The 19,810-nt window shown below is 42.1% G+C and overlaps 1 protein-coding gene across 2 annotated transcripts in view; it reads left to right on the top strand.

The window, feature by feature from the left end:
- The window catches only part of LOC136871776 (long-chain fatty acid transport protein 4), a 222,234-nt gene that overhangs the window by 145,707 nt on the left and 56,717 nt on the right, over window positions 1-19,810 (top strand). For both annotated transcript variants that reach the window (XM_067145351.2, XM_067145350.2), the window contains exons 4-5: window positions 9,440-9,653; window positions 15,274-15,475. In XM_067145351.2, coding sequence (XP_067001452.2) covers window positions 9,440-9,653; window positions 15,274-15,475 — 416 coding nt within the window. The remainder of the gene's footprint in view (window positions 1-9,439; window positions 9,654-15,273; window positions 15,476-19,810) is intronic.

Below are 19,810 nucleotides of genomic sequence, written 5' to 3'. Positions count from 1 at the left end.
ACCTGATCACCACTGGCGTCCGTCTTCGCGGAAGAACTTACCGAGTAGAACCTTCCCGCTCCCCACCCCGCCCTGTCCGTTCTTCTTCTCCGAACCCTTCTTCTCGCCCAACACCAGTCCCGCCGCCACCACTTAACGTCCCCGCTCCGCCGCCCATTCATTTTCTCCCGCCCCTTCCGATATTGGACCTTCTCCGCTTACTCGCTACTTCCGTCACCAACATGACCACAACCCTGTCCTACCTTCTCTCACAACATTACCCTCCTCCTGTCTCCCACTTCCTACCACACCCGCTCATTACTCCCGCTCAATATATATAATGTAAATCTCTGTACTGTTATTTATATTCCTGTCTCTTCATCCATTTGTTATCCTCTTCTGTACCTATCTGTATAACAGTGTATCCTCATTCGTTCTTCTCCTACTTTTCCCTTAAGTATGTATATACATACCACTAAATATATTGTTTTTTCTTTCATATATGTATATTGTACACGGCCTAAGAGCTACTTTGTATAGCTGACCCATCGGGTAGGAATGAAATAACCTTGTGAAAAAAAAAAAAAAAAAATCACCTGCATACACACCAGCATAAGTGGGTAGGGTCTGACACATCCCACTCTGACGAGTCTAGTGTCAGGCCTAAGACGAAATGCTGGTTAATAGAGCAAACGCCTGAAAAGCCATACATCTAATTTTTGATCTGATTTTTGATATGCTCTATTGGTGGAAAAATATCTAATTCCCTCCATGGGACTTTAGAATTACCATTTGGAATTGCTAGGCGGGCATTAATTCCATTGTGGAGTTTTATCTCCCGTATGCAGTTATCAGACTGTGCCACATAAGAGGCTTCTGATAAGTTCACCTGCATACACCAGCACTACGTCACGCCCCACTATTTTTGCGGCTGGGTGGCCCTCTTCTCAACGCTGTCTCAGCCGGCCCAAGAACAATCAAATTGGCAGACGCCTCGTTGGCTGTCGCCTTCCCCACAATGCATACCTGTCTCATCAAGGGCGTGGATTAGAGGTGTGACGGTCCAGAAATAATGTGTCATTGCTCCAACTGCTCCAGTGACACGACTGGAGCAGTGACACGTTGCCGGTCCAGTGACAAACCGGTCCAACCACAGATGGAGCTGAGGAGCATGGCTCCGCGGTGACACGCTGCCGGTCCAGTGACAAACCGGTCCAGCCACACATGGAGCTGAGGAGCAGCGCATGGTAGGCAGAGCGCGGTGACACGCTGCCGGTCCAGTGACAGACCGGTCCAGCCACAGATGGAGCTGAGGAGCATGGCATAGTATGCAGAGCGCGGTGACACGCTACCGGTCCAGTGACAGACCGGTCCAGCCACAGATGGAGCTGAGGAGCATGGCATAGTATGCAGAGCGCGGTGACACGCTGCCGGTCCAGTGACAGACCGGTCCAGCCACAGATGGAGCTGAGGAGCATGGCATAGTAGGCAGAGCGCGGTGACACGCTGCCGGTCCAGTGACAGACCGGTCCAGCCACAGATGGAGCTGAGGAGCATGGCATAGTAGGCAGAGCGCGGTGACACGCTGCCGGTCCAGCCACAGATGGAGCTGAGGAGCATGGCATAGTATGCAGAGCGCGGTGACACGCTACTGGTCCAGTGACAGACCGGTCCAGCCACAGATGGAGCTGAGGAGCATGGCATAGTAGGCAGAGCGCGGTGACACGCTGCCGGTCCAGTGACAGACCGGTCCAGCCACAGATGGAGCTGAGGAGCATGGCATAGTATGCAGAGCGCGGTGACACGCTACCGGTCCAGTGACAGACCGGTCCAGCCACAGATGGAGCTGAGGAGCATGGCATAGTATGCAGAGCGCGGTGACACGCTACCGGTCCAGTGACAGACCGGTCCAGCCACAGATGGAGCTGAGGAGCATGGCATGGTAGGCAGAGCGCGGTGACACGCTGCCGGTCCAGTGACAGACCGGTCCAGCCACAGATGGAGCTGAGGAGCATGGCATAGTATGCAGAGCGCGGTGACACGCTACCGGTCCAGTGACAGACCGGTCCAGCCACAGATGGAGCTGAGGAGCATGGCATGGTAGGCAGAGCGCGGTGACACGCTGCCGGTCCAGTGACAGACCGGTCCAGCCACAGATGGAGCTGAGGAGCATGGCATGGTAGGCAGAGCGCGGTGACACGCTGCCGGTCCAGTGACAGACCGGTCCAGCCACAGATGGAGCTGAGGAGCATGGCATGGTAGGCAGAGCGCGGTGACACGCTGCCGGTCCAGTGACAGACCGGTCCAGCCACAGATGGAGCTGAGGAGCATGGCATAGTATGCAGAGCGCGGTGACACGCTACCGGTCCAGTGACAGACCGGTCCAGCCACAGATGGAGCTGAGGAGCATGGCATGGTAGGCAGAGCGCGGTGACACGCTGCCGGTCCAGTGACAGACCGGTCCAGCCACAGATGGAGCTGAGGAGCATGGCATAGTATGCAGAGCGCGGTGACACGCTACCGGTTCAGTGACAGACCGGTCCAGCCACAGATGGAGCTGAGGAGCATGGCATAGTAAGCAGAGCGCGGTGACACGCTACCGGTCCAGTGACAACCGGTACAAGCACAAATGGAGCTGAGGAATATAGCATTGTAGGCTTACGTAGTCAGCGGACGCACGATTTGCTCTGTTCTTCGATTATGTCACGATCACGCCTGTCTTATCTGATTCGATAATGGCACACTGGTGGTAGGTTGAAAGTATAGAAAATATTTTTTATCTTCAGTTAATAAATTCATACATAATAATGTTATTTCTTTTACGTCCCAATAAATACATTTACGGTTTTCGAAGACGCCGAGGTGCCGGAATTTTGTTCTACAGGAATTCTTTAACTTGCCAGTAAATCTACTAATAATAATGTTATTTGCTTTACGTCCCACTAACTACTATTACGATTTTCGGAGACACAGAGATGCGAATTTTTTTTTTTGCTAGTGGCTTTACGTCGCACCGACTCAGATAGGTCTTATGGCGACGATGGGACAGGAAAGGGCTAGGAGTGGGAAGGAAGCGGCCGTAGCCTTAATTAAGGTACAGCCCCAGCATTTGCCTGGTGTGTAAATGGGAAACCACGGAAAACCATTTTCAGGGCTGCCGACAGTGGGATTCGAACCTACTATCTCCCGAATACTGGATACTGGCCGCACTTAAGCGACTGCAGCTATCGAGCTCGGTATGCCGAAATTTAGTCCCGCATGAGTTCCTTTACGTGCCTCTAAATCTACCGTTACGAGGCTGACGTATTTGAGCACCTTCAAATACGGTACCACCCGACTGAGCCAGGATCGAACCTGCCAAGTTGGGGTCAGAAAGCCAGTGCTGTACCGACCAAGCTACTTCGCCCGGCACAATTTTATTTCAAGAAGTAAATTACAAGTAGACTTTGTGGAAAAAGTAACGATGCCGGTATTTTTTAAATGTAATCGTTACAAGTAATCCGATTACTTTTACCCAGTTACTTCCCAACTAGGAAAATGATAACATTTTGCGTGCAATTCTTCCTTAAGGTTCTGGCATGTGAATGATCTATAATGTTGTTTAGAAATTGCCGATGATCATTTTGAAGTATCTGACGTTTTAAAAAGTATTCAGTGTTGTGAATTTAAAATGTTCATTGATCATATTCGCCAAATTAAATGATTAGTTATAGTATTTAAAGTGCCGTTTAACTATATTTTAACTATGCTAAGAAAAACAGTCATTAATAATAATCACAATAATATATTATTATTATTATTATTATTAGAAACGTTTTAATGCTGAAGTATATTACTGTGGATTTCTTTCGTTCACATGAAATATTGAACACCATACCGGTATGTCTCCGTCCTGTTCTTGTCACAACCTCCCTAACGGTACGGGACGACGACGGCTGTGTCACTGGACCGTTTGCGAATAGCAGTAACAACACTTCCCGGTACAGCAAACTGCGAGTCGCAGCGCAAGACCGTCACAGTCTGGTCACAGTAGCAGACAGCAGTGGACCGGTAGCAGCAAACTGCAAGTCGCAGCGCAAGACTGTCGCAGTAGCAGTGGACCGGTAGAGAAGAGGATCCTGGAGCAGGTTGTCACTGCTCCATTCGGAGAATAGGTGACGCGTACCGGTACGCCCGTACCGACACACCTCTAGCGTGGATACTTCCTACTCTCCAACTGCCATTCGCGACGAAATCCGCAGTCAAGGATCCTTCGTCGATGCGATTCTCCATCTTCAAGATGGCTTCTCCGGTCAACCTTCTCCGGATGTGGTGGCCTTCTTCCGATGTCCCGGCCCACTGGCTGGCCTTATTGCCAACGGTGTCTCTCTCGGCGGTGTTCCTACCCCGGATCATCTTTTGCAACAAATGGCCTCCCTCCCTGATTTTCCTCTTGGCTCTCATTTTAATCCGCCCCGCACACACCTTCCTACCTCCTGTACGACCACTTCTACAGTTACTACTCCTACCACTACGGTCAATGCCTCCTTGACCTCCCTCACACTCACTTCCACAGCTAGTCACTCCTCCCCTCTCATGTCAACGACCTCCTCCACCTTCATCACCACCGCTCCCTGTCCCCAGACATCTTCTTCTACCCTCACGGCTGCCACTGACACGCCTCGTGACGACCAGACTGCCGCCGCTTCCCTGGCCCAACGTCTTCTTCTCTCGCCGAGTTGTGTCGTCAGAGGTGTTGATCCTGCCATTCCTGAAGACGACATACTGCAAGATCTTCACATGGCGGGCATTCCTGCTCGCCGAGTCTATCGTATCTACAATGATCGTGGTCCAACGTTTATGGTGCGTCTCCACCTTCCCTGTGATGCGGATGTCCATCACCTGGTTTCCTCCGGTGTTCGGCTTCGTCGTCGCCACCATCGTGTTGAACACTCTCACTCCCCGCCCCGCTTGGCCCACCCCACTTTTACCGAGGCTCCGCCTCGTCCACCACTTGCTCCGCCACCCACCCCCCTTCCGCAGGCTGCCTATCCATCCGTTCCTACACACTCGTTTCCTCTTTCGCCGCTCCCGATTTTGGATCTTTTACGTCTTCTCTCCACCTCTATCATTAATGTTTCTACCACCCTTTATTGCTTGTTGTCCCACCACTATACTCCTTTCCCTACCTTTCCTCCGAACCTGTACCCTGTACTGCTCCCTATATGTAACAATTTTCTCGTCTAATGTACTCTGATTTCTCATGTATTTTGTTCTTTTCTGATATTGCGTGCCCGAGATATACCACCTCCTCCCTCAATAAACGTGCATCCCGTTGGGGTCCGCCCCGGTGTGTGTGGTGTGGGTCCGCCCTGTGGGCCCCCTTTGCGGTTCACGGCCCCCTGCACCACAGCTATAACCCGCTCCTTCCTGTATGTACGATACATACTCTCTTCATTATGTCTTTCTGTTACATTTCCTTCATTCTCATGGCCGAAGAGCTGCTTTGTTCAGCTGATGGCCCGCCTCCCCTTTGGGAGGAATGAAATGACGTCATGGATGATGATGATGTTCACCTGCATACACCCCAGCATAAGTGGGTAGGGTCTGACACATCCCACTCTGACGAGTCTAGTGTCAGGCCTAAGACGAAATGCTGGTTAATAGAGCAAACGCCTGAAAAGCCATACATCTAATTTTTGATCTGATTTTTGATATGCTCTATTGGTGGAAAAATATCTAATTCCCTCCATGGGACTTTAGAATTACCATGCATAATTTTACATGGAAAAGAATCCTACAGCCATTTTCAGCGACCATATTTGAGTTTTCTTACCAATTTTTGTGTAATTCGGAGCATTTATACACAAATACTTTCCTTCTTTGTTTGTTTGTTTGTTTGTATTGATTTGCATCATATCATTATTTTACATGGAAAAAAAGAAGATATTCAAAATGAACTAAACTTAGGTGGAAAAATAGGTACAGAGTGGTTATCGATTTATTCTCATTATTTATTATGCTCATGGAAGTACCTGCGTACTTCTTTTTTTTAAATCTGTACAACTTATTGATTTGTTTCAATTTTGGAGGTAGATTGTTGAAGACTTTGCTTGCTGAATAAGAAATGCTTTTAATACCATATTTGGTAGTGTTAGTGGAATCTTTGTAAAACTGGTTTGCTGATCTTGTGTTATGGGTGTGAATATCTTTGCTGTATCGTAGTTCTGTATTAACAGAAATCATATTATTTTTATACCTGAACATAAATAAAGCTTGAGAGTATGTAATCTGACATTGTACTGGTAATATGTTTGTTTCCTGAAAAACTTCCACAGATGGTTGTAGAAAATCATATCCATACATCATTTTTAAAGCTCTCTTTTGGAGTATTTCTAGTTCCTTTACAGCTTCCTTTGTACAATTGCCCCATGTTATATTCATGTACATAAGGTGTAAAAGTATGAGGGAGGTATATATGTTTCTTAAGTGTTGGTTGTTTATTTCATAGTCCTCCAATTACACTAATATTTTTTTTTCTTTACATTTGAGATATGCTCATTCCAACTTAAGTTATTGTCTAAAGCAAGGCCTAAATATGAAAATTGCTTTACTATTTCCATGGGTTCATTGCCAATTTTTACTACATTACAGGTAATTTGTGTTGGTTTATGGAATATCATGTATTTTGTTTTTTAGGTGCTTATTAGTAGATTATTTTTGTTCAGCCATGATGTTAGTATGTTCAGATCTTTTTGCATATAATCAATCCATAATCTTTTGTTCGCAACTGCTGTCATAAAATATATTATCTGAAAACAGGAATATCTTACCAGTAAACTCAAGAGGTAACCTATAATATTAATAAATATTAGAAACAGTAATGGTCCCAGCACTGACCCTTGTGGACACCATGTTTAACATTGTAGATGGGCCCTTTAGTTTCATTGATATTAACATATTGCTTTCTATCAGTTAAGTAATTTTTAAACCACTCAAAGGGTATTCCTCTAATTCCTGCATTTGCTAGTTTATTAACACTTTAGCGTCGACGTGTACATTTGCTTTTCCCACGGTAAACTGCTGAAATGCCGTATACATTTTTCAGGTTGTTGTGGGCTACAGATGTTCGTAATTTCATTCGTAGATGATAATCAAAGACATATTTTATGTTCAAAGTTACTATTTTTGTGTCCCCCCATTGGGGTGACATATGGTTATTCGGTTGACTATGCAACAGAGAAAGCGCATGTCACCCCTACAGGGGTGACGGCCTTTTTACCTTTGTTGTTGTGGAACACTGTGCTCTGTACTGTGAGCTGTTGATTTACGCGCCTTTCAACGAGTTCGTTGTAATTTACAGTTTTGTGACAAGAAATTAATTCATGTTATGTGTTTCTGTGTTGAGTAAGCCATGATTACCGATAGGGAGATAGAAGAACAACCTGATAAGAATTCGAGTGTTGAATCAAGAGATGTTGACATTTAGGATTTGCAATGTGATGCCACCTTTTCCGAGTCAGAATTCAACAGTAGTTTGTGTAGTGAAGACACTAGCAAAGATTCCGGTGCTGCATCGGGCAATGATTCAACCAAATCATCAGCCAGTGACAATTACTGGGGAACATTCCCAGGTTTCCAGAAATATTTTTTTTATTCACACATAGCCCCGGTTTACAATTTCATCTGAGTGCTAAATCTCAACCAGTATGTAAGAATAAAGCAATAATAGACTCCAACCCACATTATTTTCCTTGCCATTAATAATTGAATTCTGATGGTTGCGTATGTACCCCATATGGGGTGACAAGTGTCAGAGAAATTCCACTGTCTTTTGCGCAATGCCCAGCGTGCTGAGAAAGGAATGGGCACTGCGCTGCACTCTATGAACACCTTATGTGAACAAGCAATGCAATACAACAGCGAATGGTAGCGCTAGTACGTGCGACAGCCTAAAGTTGAAAGGCCTGGACACACTGCCGTGTCACCCCATGAGGGGTGACATACTATATTTTGTATGAGGGTCCGTCACCCCACATGGGGTGACATCGTCTTCAAAGTGTTAAGTTGTAGGATATGGTTAACTGAGTCAAATGCCTTTGCAAGATCTATGAAAAGTCCAGCTGCTATTTTATTATTATCTAATGCATTCTGTCTAAGGAACACTATGTCAAAAACAACTGAAAGTGTACTATGTTTGAGTAGGAAGCCATATTGAAATTTGAAGAAGCAATGTGTTTTTGTTGGGAAATTCAAGACTTGATTTTTTTATCACTACCGGTACTTCAAGTACTTTTCCTAGTGAAGATACTATACATAGTGGCCTGTAATTACTGGGGTCAGACTGTGTACCTTTCTTAAGAACTGGTACCACTCTTGCAATTTTACATTTATCACGTATTACGCCTGTTTGCAGTGACTGATCATCTCAGTGAGCAAGGGGGCCAGATGATTTACACACCTCTTGAGGAGTATGTTCCTTAACATCTGTTGGCCTAAAGTATAGAGAGTTGCAGATCGTATGATTAGATAGCAAAGAAGGGTTACATTGACCAAGATCTTTAACCAAGTTTTCAACTACATTAATAAAAAATGTGTTAAAAGCTTTATAAATATACTTTCCTGGTAACATGCATAAAATATTCTTTAATTCTTCCAAAACTACTACTACTACTACTACTACTACTACTACTACTACTACTACTACTACTACTACTACTACTACTACTACTACTTGGCGCAGCAGCCCCGAAGGGCCTTGGCCTACCAAGCGACCGCTGCTCAGCCCGAAGGTCTGCAGCTTGAGGTGTCGTGTGGTCAGCATGTCGGATCCTCTCGGCCGTTATTCTTAGATTTCTAGACCGGAATAATAATAATGATGATGATTATATAAAAATATAAATCATCCTGAACTTGAGTGATATATCCTAAAACTTTAATGTTGTTAGTGGATATATAAACAATATCATTATTAAACTTAAGTGATTTATCAATATAACCTAAACTCAAAAATAAACTAGATTTCCAGAAAAAGTCTGTATGATTTGATACTCTTTTTCCATCCATATCTTCTAAGTCACTCAAAATATCTTTTAAATCACTTGTGTTATAATGGAACACAGTAGAGTTGTTACTTCCTTAGGGTCAGTGCATGGTGATGTGAAGAATGTCCTGTTATGTTTTTATGTTTGCCCTAGTCTTCTGTTCTTTTGTTTGCTCTTCCTATTCTGACCTTTCCTTGTATTCATCCTATTCATGTTCCTGTCTTTCTGTATATGATTTGATGTGCACTTGCTTGTTTCATTTCATTACTTAACCTCTTTGTAGGTTTGTCCAACCGACAGGCCTGCATTTTTGTGCTTTCTAGTGGTTCTAGAAGGAACTAGATGTCTCACTTAAGAAAAACTTTATATGATCATGAAAATGGACTTGTAACCACTATTAAAATAACTCCTTCTGTTGATACTTTCTTGTCTTGCAGCTGTCGTGGAGCTGAACCTGGAACATGTGGACCACTATCAGTTTGGGGAAGGTTATCGCGGAAATGGCAGAGTTAAACTTCTCGACAAGTTGCTAGAGTCTGTGCCGGCGTCGCCACTCAAGGTGCCCGCTCCACAGTACAGAGACAAGCTGTTGTACATCTACACGTCAGGAACTACAGGCTTGCCTAAAGCAGCCATCATTCTGCACTCTCGGTACTTACGACATTCTTGTCCTTCAGTTGTTACTATGATATGTTTTACAGGATCTTTATCATGTAACTGTGTAGCACGATCACTCAGCCACATCAAGTTGTCTCTCTGAGACTCATCTACTGGCTGGTAAAATTCGTGTCATATCTGCGCGCTACTCAGAATCAAAGAATAATCATAGAAAGCTATTTATGATGAAAGTAGGAGTCTAAAAACTTGAGTAGTATTAAATAATAATAATAACAGTAATAATGTCGTTGGTTTTACGTTCCGCTAACTATGTTTACGGTTTTCAGAGATGCCGAGGTGCCAGAATTTAGTCCTGCAGGAGTTCTTTTACGTCACTAAATCTACTGACACGAGACTGACGTATTTGAGCACCTTCAAATACCCTGGCATTAAAGGAGATGCTTAGAATGATGTCTGTCAGCTGTCGAACAAGTTTTCCAGCTCCTGAACAGGTTTTACTGAGAAATGTTTGATGTAACTTGTTAGCATACACTTTTACTTTCAACATCTCCCACAGGTAATAATCACAAGAATTTAAATCAGGGGATCTAGCTGGCCACTTAACCACACAATTCTTATTATTTAATTGTTTCGTTTTCAAGTATTATACTGTTACCATATGTATTTATTTTTCAGGTAGTTTATAAATTTACTACTCAAAATTAGTTTCGGCAGAGTGAAGAACCCAACAGTTAAAAAAGAGTAATCGTGCATTCTAGGAATCGATACAGATCACATCTAGAGCTTGGCAAATTTGGAGCCCCAGCACTCAGAAGGCGTCACACCAAGGGTATAATTCCAGGATATGACACGCTCTTCTTCATTTACTTGCAGGTTGTTGTGGATACTGGTTGAAATTTAGATAATCTGTACTACATAAGTCGAGATGGTGGTGTGGTGGTGATTATTGTTTTAAGAGGAAGTACAGTTGGTCAACCATCCTATATTAATACTAATCAGAAGGAAAATGGAATAGGAACAACATTTCAAAAGATATCAGAAAATTGAAGGGAAGGGCGTGAGAATAAGACTCCTATAGGCTTGAAAACCCTAGTACTATTTTACTTGAGAAAAAATAAGAGTTGACCAAGGGAAGTTGGTAGGAAAGGTGAAACCGAGGAACCTGATGGCAGCAATTGGAAGCAGTGCCAGACTCACCTGGTGGAACCATGGTCACCAACCCATGCCCCAAGTTGAGAGCCCTGGTCTCCCTTTTAGTCACCTCTTACGACAGACAGGCGGTACCGTAGATGTTCTACCCCACCCACAGGGGTTATGTTGTGGAAAATGGAACCAGAATAAACATGTGACGGGTGAGGGATTAAGAAATTTTAATTCCCCTGTTTCAATAAATATTTTGAATATCCTGAAAATAATGAAAACTCGAAAGTGACATGCAAACTTTGCTTGGGAGCAGTCATTTTGAAAGTTTGTTTAGTAATGGTAGGCACTTAATGTCTCTATGCTCAAAACATGACGACCATGAAAGCTGAAGCCTATTGAGCATTGTTGGATAATTCTATGCTACCCACCTTGTGGCAATATTTTTTGGAACTGAATGTTTTCATTTTCAACATGACAGTGCATAAGGCCATAACCGAGTTGTTTGTCGAAATGGACGTGGATGAAATTGAATGGCCAGCCATAACCTTGATCGTTTAGATCGTTTAATTGAGCATCTCCTGAGATGAGTTACAGTACTGGTTGAGAGCCAGACTTGCAGGCATCTACAGAAACTTGGTGGAAAGTCTTTCTAGAAGAGTAGAAGCTGTGATAGCCGATACCATAGCAGCACCAGTTAAGTCGGTAGCTATGTACGGGCGTCCGGTCATTAATGGCAGTGTAGCATGTATTAATCTGTTGTGGTGCCTGTTTGAATGCCATATGCTGTGCAGATTTCTTCCAGAATACACCAGCTTGATCCAGGTGCTGACAGCTCAGCTCGTGAGTCACCGACTATGTCATCGTTGCAGCTGAGAGAAACCATTCCGGCACCAGATGGCGAACCCTGAGGTCTGAGTACGCAACAGCCAATACGAGCACCGTAGGATGTAGGGACCTTCCAAGGACATTATCAGAGACTTTTTAATGCCTCTGAAGACTTCATCTGTTTCATGTGAAGATAGTAGGAATGAACTTATATACTTATTACACGGCAGTGTCAAGACAAACTTATAATTTCTCAACACAATTTTCACAGTTTCTACATATTGTAAGTATCAAGATAGTTATTGAGTCTATTTCCTTTCGACTCAGATGTATATATAGTTATTTTCTGAAAGCCATCAGAGACTGTATTTGCATCAAGCAGATAGACTTGTCATTTTTGTAATAAATCCATACGTGTTTTCTAGTCGTAAATCTATCTTATTGGGACACAACATCATTTTTTCAACCTCTGATCATGCATGTAAGTAAACAGGAGCTAGTTGGAAGCCAGGTCTGTGCGTCATGCGGTTGTGCAACATTCCCTCCACAACCTCTTCCAATGTCGGCTCCAATGAGCCAGTCGTAGCCAAGCTACTGGCAATTGAATATGGCTGCTAAGATCAATACTCCCACCAAGTGTGAGTTGCGAAGTGTGATACGTTTTATGCAAGCAGAAGGATGTAGTGCTGCTGAAATCCATTTCAGAATGAGTGTAGTGTATGGTGAAAACTGTATGAGTGATGGTAGTGTACGGAAATGGTTTAGGAAATTTCAAGAAGGGTGAACAGACATCCATGACGAAGGTGGACAAGGACGCAAGTCTGTCGCTACCGTACCGATGGTTGAGCATGTTGATGAATTTGTCCGCAACAAACAGAGATTTACGGGAACTGGAGACAACAATAACAAAAGGAAGTTTATTGTGAAACTTGACATTGTCTATGCAGAGCGATTCAAAAAAAACAAAGAGGCATGATCTTGACTAGCATAGTTTTGATCCATGACAATGCCCAACCGCACTGTGCTAAAATGAAGAAAGACTTTCTCAAACAATTCAAGTGGGAAGTTTTCGACCATCCACCGTATAGTCCAGATCTCGCACCTGGTTACTTTCACCTCTTTCGAGAATTGAAGGCATGGTTGAGCAGACAACACTTTGCCACCAACGAAGAACTGCAGGAGGCTGTCCGGACGCACCTTACCTCAATGGCAGCAGACTTCTTTGCAGAGGGCATAGGAAAGCTGGCGTCATGATACGACAAATGCCTAAATCGTTTTGGCTATTATGTAGAAAAATACGTATGAAATCATTTTGTTATGTCAATGTCTCTTTTTTTTATAGCTCATCAGAGGTTGAAAAAAGAAAACAGCCCTCATACACCAACTGAAAGCTGAAAGACTCTTCCATATATGTCCCACAACAGATAACTTAACCCTTTGGCACTCAGCCTATATGCAGGGGTTTGCTCGAAGACACTCGAACTAATTTCTGTGACTTTCCAAATCAAATTACAAAAAAATCAACATGTAAACAGTTTAACACACATTAAAATAAAATCACACTAATACAGGAAACTATGAGCATTTCAGAAATGAATATACCTAGTACATATTGTTATTGGTAAAAAAAACCAAAAAATTACATTTTGAAAATAAATTTAAAAAATAAATTATGGTTTTCAATGACAGAAAAATCAGACATTATTGCATCTTCCTTCCTTACTCTTAGACATGAAGGAAAGAACATTTCATTTTGAATAATTTGATATCAATATGATGTGTGTGCTGCAATTCACTCATGAAGCATGGCACAAAGTTATTCACTGTACATGTAATGATCATCGATGTCAGGTCCTCGCGGTCCGAAGCACGGTGAGCAGCTGTGACTGTGTCATTTCCCACATAATGGGAATCACTTTCGGCAAAAGAAGGTCATTATTACTGTCTAAATCATCTGAAAATTCTAGGATATCGGCCTCATTCGGCCTTGAATATGGCCTGCCATTACGATAAAAAGATGACACAAGCATGTGCAACAACGGAGTTATGAAAAGGAGTAAAATTATAGTATGCGGAGTATAGTGAACACACGATATACCAAAGAAAGGAAATAAACTCTAAACTAAACTCATAGCAAGATCAAATTGTTGTATTCATAAACCAACCAAAACAGATCCACGCAATAACATCTTCCAATAACATTCACAGTCAACAGATTTCATTTTTCGAAAATAAAAATATTTTGTAGGGCTGGTGGATATATCTGTAGAGTAAAACACAAATTCAACGCTGTACCATCACGATCAATTGTTACGATTTAACAGCCACGCAAATGACCAAAATCCCTAAATAGGACAGAGCCAATGTATCGGCGCCGTGAGCTTTCTCGACATAACCTCTCGCACCAATGGATCGGCACGCTGAGTGCGAAAGGGGTAAGCTATGCACGCCGTATACTGAAATTTGGTTTGATTTGTAATGCCACCATTATCTACAGACCTCTGCTCCCTAGTGTTGTAGCGAGACTGGGCGGGAAACGGGTGCCTATGGTGGCTGGCTGTGCTTTGTACAAGACACTTTCTGCTCTTTGGTTTCTCGTTCGCATTTGTTCACATTGTTAAGACAGGTTTTCTGTTGAATACATATTGTCCAGTCTAATATCTTTGCATATATTTTAGTAATTTTCATTCATGCATAGTTTCCTTTCTTTTAGATCCGTGGCTTTGGACACAGCATTGGCAGAGTTAGATCTTCCCTTATTTCATTTTCTTCAAAGTCATTACCCGATATGAGAATAAGAGCTTCAGCTGTAGTGTACAGTTTCTCATGTACTATGAAATATGATACCACAATGTGTTAAAGCTATCTATAGAAGCACTAATACTTTGGCAGCGAACAGCAGTTTTGCAGCAAATAAAATAATGAACATGAAGGTCACTCGAACCCTTACCTTCTAACTGATTGCCCTCGACATCTGGGGTCTCTGCTAATAACTACAGACTGACAAGACAACCGCTAGATATGGAGGTCGAACTTCTGCAGCAGTCGACAGGAATGAAAAGGTTAATGTGATGCAGTATACACAACAAATGTTAATTCCTTGGACCAAATGCCACTAACAACTGCTGCAGAACAGTTGCTTCAATACAACTTTTCCAGATGGTAGTTTCTTTCCTTGCATTATTCCATACAGTCTCAGGGTTCACACATTTATAATGTCTCTGCCATTTGTTGTAGTCAGATGCATCTTCAGATGTAGTATTGGCTTTTCTCTTGTCTCTGTAACTCTATCTGTCGAGCACTTCCTAGGTCTTCCACATGGGCAATTTCAGACAGGATCCAGTGTCGAAGCGATCAAATCCATGGCACTTTGGACATCGTGACCATACCATTCAGCTGCACCTCCTGCGTCATATCTATGAATGGAACCACGCCCAGTTGCAGACCTAAGGCTCCAGCACGGCACAACATGGGGGGCTTATTCCTTCCTCTTAAGGTTTCACAGCCTTTGTGACAATATCCCTTTCACCCATTATGAATCAAAATGGTGCGCTTCCTTCATGAAGGTATTAATCTTTTTACTCATTCAGGAGAGACTGAATGTTTCCACCATGTGTATTATGCAATGGAGAAAGCGCACCTGTCATTGTGTGTTTTCCAAAACGAGTATTGTGTGTGTTGGCAGGTATTTGCTTGCAACAATGGCAGCTGTCCACGCGTTGGCTCTGAGGAGGGACGACGTCATGTACAATCCTCTTCCCCTGTATCACATGGCTGGGGGAGTTGTGGGAACCGGACCATCTCTGGCTGTGGGCATCACTTGTGTGCTACGATCCAAGTTTTCCGCCTCCTCCTTTTGGTCAGATTGTATCAAATATAACTGCACTGTAAGTTTTATCCTTATTCATTTTTGCCTCACAGTGAGGCGGTGTGGTTTTCATAATTAAGCTGCTAGACCATACTCCGCCATTCTTTTTTCTCTAAAGTAGTGATAGCCATGACTTGCGCTCCTCGTACACTAGTGCGCCTCCAGGAACATGACCATATCTAGCCAGTACTGCGACTGTCCCCCACCATTGCAATATTCTGTGGAAGTGTACAAGAGGAGATACTGTAGAGAGAGAGAGAGAGAGAGAGAGAGAGATCTATGACAGTGTTTGTGGTGAAAACTGACTGATGAAGCAATTTGTAATCAATTAAATAATAATATTTTTTTTTCTTCTTCATTTCCCATTTCCAGTCTTCTGGGTTGGGTTGTGAATCAAGGACCTCCACAGTTTTCTGTCTCTCCACCACTTCCTTCCTCCAATATTTCTTCTACTTTTACTCCTCTCTTCTCTATACTCTCCTTCACCGTACCCATCCACCTCTCTTTGTGCCTTCCCTGTTGTCTCTCTCCTATTATTTTCTCCACAAATACTCACTTTGGAACTCTATCCTCCATGTGTCCATACGATTTCAGCTTGTGGTCTTTATCTTGTCTTGCAGTTTAGGAAATCCAATTCTCTCTCTGATTTCTATGTTTGTGATTTTATCCCTTCGTGTCTTCCCAAATATCCCTCTAAGGAATTTCATCTCGGCTGCCTGGATTCTGCTTTCATCATGTTTTGTTGTTGCCTATGTGCCTGCTGCATATGTCAAAATTGGTGTGTAATGCATTGAGTGCAGAATTTTCTTGCATATCTTTCGGATGTCCCGGTTCCACACTATACCTCTCACACATTGGTTTCTTGGATTCTCTTTTCCATTTCTTAATTTATTTTCCCATCTTCTGTAAGTATACTTCCCAAATATTTGGAGCTTTTCACAACTTCTAATGGTCTTCATTTACTTCAATATTCCCTCTTCCTTCCCTATAACCTCTATCATAATTGCTGTCTTACTCTTCTCCACACTTATTTTCATTCCATAAATCATAGAAAATGAGACAACAAAAATATTATGTATTTTATAACAAGAAAATTTGCATGCAGGCAAATGTATCCGTTCTTTTCAGCAAAACAAAGAGCACTGTGGCCTGAAATGGGATGTGTGTTAGTTTGTTTGTTTAGATTGTACAAGGGTTCACGATGCAATCAACTGCATGGAGTTACATGCATGTTGCTAGGACTTGGTCAGTTTTTTAACAAAAAAGTAAAAGGCTGGCATACACAGATCGATATCACAAAACCACCTATTCAATACAATACAATCCACTATTTTATGTTGTTAAAATTTATACATAAAAGTCTAAAGTACATGTTTCACCCTTTTTATAGGCTGCATCAGCCTATATCAATTTTAAAGTTATTGGATATGTGACCTTTCTAATCTTATGAACTATAGAATAAAATGTTGAGAACAATGATCTGATAAAATATTACACAAGAACATCTAAAATAAGGACAATGCACAGAAAGATTTTTAAGAATATTGAAAATTAACAGTTTAGAAGACAATAACGTGCTTAAAGTAAATACAAAATTTTAATATTCCACCTTCTCGATACTAAAAAATTATTTGATGTTTTACAAAAACATTACAATGATATTAATAGGTACTAGTTTCGGTCCACTGTGGACCATCATCAGCCTAGCCAAATTACAACAGTAAAAGACATAGTGATAAAATAAAGTAAAATTATGTGGAGAAATGAGAGAGGATCTAGAAGGATGGGATGGTGGTGGAATGACAGACAAAAGTGAAAAACCGTGTATGTGAATTATGATAAAAGTAACAGAAGTGTTCACATTGACAAGTAAAATCTTTTTGAAGTTACGTAAAAAACTCTTGATGAGATAGTCTTTGGTTGACAGTTACTCCTGTGTTGCACAATTAAAATTTATAACTAAGTATATGCTTCTAGAAAGTTCTAGATGTGAGTTCCACTTTAGCGTAGAGGGAAGAGTTGTCCGATGAGACCAGCATAAGATTGAAAGTTGACAGAGTTGGACATGTTCTATGGTGGAATGAAAAGTTTGATGTGTTAAACAGAAGTAGTCTGTTGCATTCAATACAGCAAGTTTGTTCCACGCAGCGCAAGGTTCATTGGGGGTTCTGATTTAACTGAGACTACTTCGAGTATCTCGAGAAGAGGCATCGAATACTGAGCGTATCTTGTTGTCTCACTAGGTTCCTTTATCACTGCATGATGTGGGAGAAAATATCCTGACTTGCTGTCTGGAGCCATTTCAGTGATGCCATCCTTCAAACAATTTTCAAAAACTTCATGATATTCAGTAAGCTTATCAATTCTGGAAAGATGTCCTCTCAGTTGTTGTTCGATTATCTGTTAACTCAGGATGTCCTTCTTTTATGGCAAGCAGTCTTCATCTGTAGATAGCTACAACAATTCTGAAATCTCTTCTTTTTGTGCCTTAGATTTCAGCTCTGCTTGGTCTTGAATTCCTATGACGTCTAGTTCCCATAGATCCCGTAAACTGAAATTCACATTAGTGAGCCCAACCACTTGTCCACCTTTTATATTCTCCCTGCATCTCCTGGTGATCTATACTAACCGTGTCTCAATTGCCATAATATCATCATCAATTTTCATGGTATTGCCAGTCCAAAGTTTACCGAGGACATCTGCTCCTAATAGGATTTCAATATCTGCTGCATTGTGACCTTGATCTGTGAGTGTGATGTTTGCTTCTTTCAACTGGGGAAATATTTTCTGATTTTTCAGTCGAGGAAGAAAATGACATAGTTTACTTTGATCCAACACCATCACTGAGCATTCAGATTTGTGGTCTAAGCTTCGTAATTTGATATTGTAGACCTTATGTTCCCGCTCCCTAAACTCGCCTCCACCAAAGAGGTTATGACTTAATGTCTCTTCCCCTAAACATTTTAGATTGAGTTCTCTGGGTATGTGATGTACAATGTATAATCTCTGTGAGCCGGAATCTAGAAGAACCCTTGCCAAGCTGTCGTCCTACCAGTGACTATAGTTACGAGAAGTGTCTGTAGCAAGTCTTCCCTGCTGGGATAGCAAACTGTCTCTTCCATTGGTTTGTGAATCCCTGGGTGTATTGTTGAACACTTGTCTTTAATTCCGTACACAACTGTGGACATATTATTGTAACATGGCGCTTATCACAGATCAAACATTTCACAAAACACATTTCTTAGCATTGTGCTCTGCTCTGAGACACAAGTATCATCTTGCCTATTGCCTTAGCAAATTCTTCCTGGCCTCTAGCATTAACTTCTTGGCATTAAAACACTCTACAGAAGTATGGGATGATTTATCACACCATAAATATGCATCCTTAGTAGAACACTTACTCTCACTTGCTAGAATACATGCAGCAGTGGGTACCTTATCTATCTTTGACATAGAACTCTTAGCATCAAGGCTTAAGCTGAAACCAGATCTAGTGAGCGCAAAGTGTTCTTCACTTGCAACTTCTAAATTCAAAATTACCAGTAGGCTAACTAGAATATCCTGCTCCTCTGCTTCATTCCTGTTGTTTCATGCTCTTTCCCAGGCTAACATTACATCTTCTGGCAATGAAGATTCCACTAAAGGGTATAACATGGCAGCATATTTCTCCCAGGTAACTCCTAAGATCGCAGCGAGTTTCCAGCTTATCATGTAAGTGCTCAGTGCCATACTTTTCCCCCTAGTAGCTTGATTTAGAACAAGGGACAAAAGGTCGCGTTCATGAATTTCAATAAGGAGTCTATCCTTTGCAAAGCGAGATTTTAACTGGTCGATAGCATGCCCATAATTGGCGCCTGGTGGAGGGAAACTTTCCACCAGCTCCCTGGCTTTCGAACCTGGTACAATCGATTGCAAAATATACTGAAATTTATCATTGTCGTTTCTGGGGAAAAAATACCTGTTTCTTTATTAGTAAAGGATCTCCTAAATGCAAATTATCACAACTGTAACATCTTCAGTTTTTGAGATATGTGTCCTCATAAAATGAATTCAACTCCTTTTCACTCCCACCCCCAAGATGATTTTCCCCCAAAAATGCATTTTCTTTGTTTTTAAAGGAGATCCAAATACTAATTTTCACATCTAACAATTTTAGTTTTTATTAGATGTAAGTCTCCTCATACAAATAATTCGATTAATTTTCCATTTCCTTCATCCCCCCCCTGCCCCCCTTCATTGGATTTTCTGAAATCAAAGGAATACATGTTTCTTTACTTTTAAAGCAGATTCCAAATACCAATTTTCACGTTTGCAACATCCTTTGTTTTTGAGATTATAGTATCTTCATACAAAT

Source organism: Anabrus simplex, chromosome 4, assembly GCF_040414725.1.
Source record: "Anabrus simplex isolate iqAnaSimp1 chromosome 4, ASM4041472v1, whole genome shotgun sequence".
NCBI lineage: Eukaryota > Metazoa > Arthropoda > Insecta > Orthoptera > Tettigoniidae > Anabrus > Anabrus simplex.
Note: the sequence above shows the minus strand (reverse complement) of the source record. Positions and strands in the feature narration are given on the sequence as shown.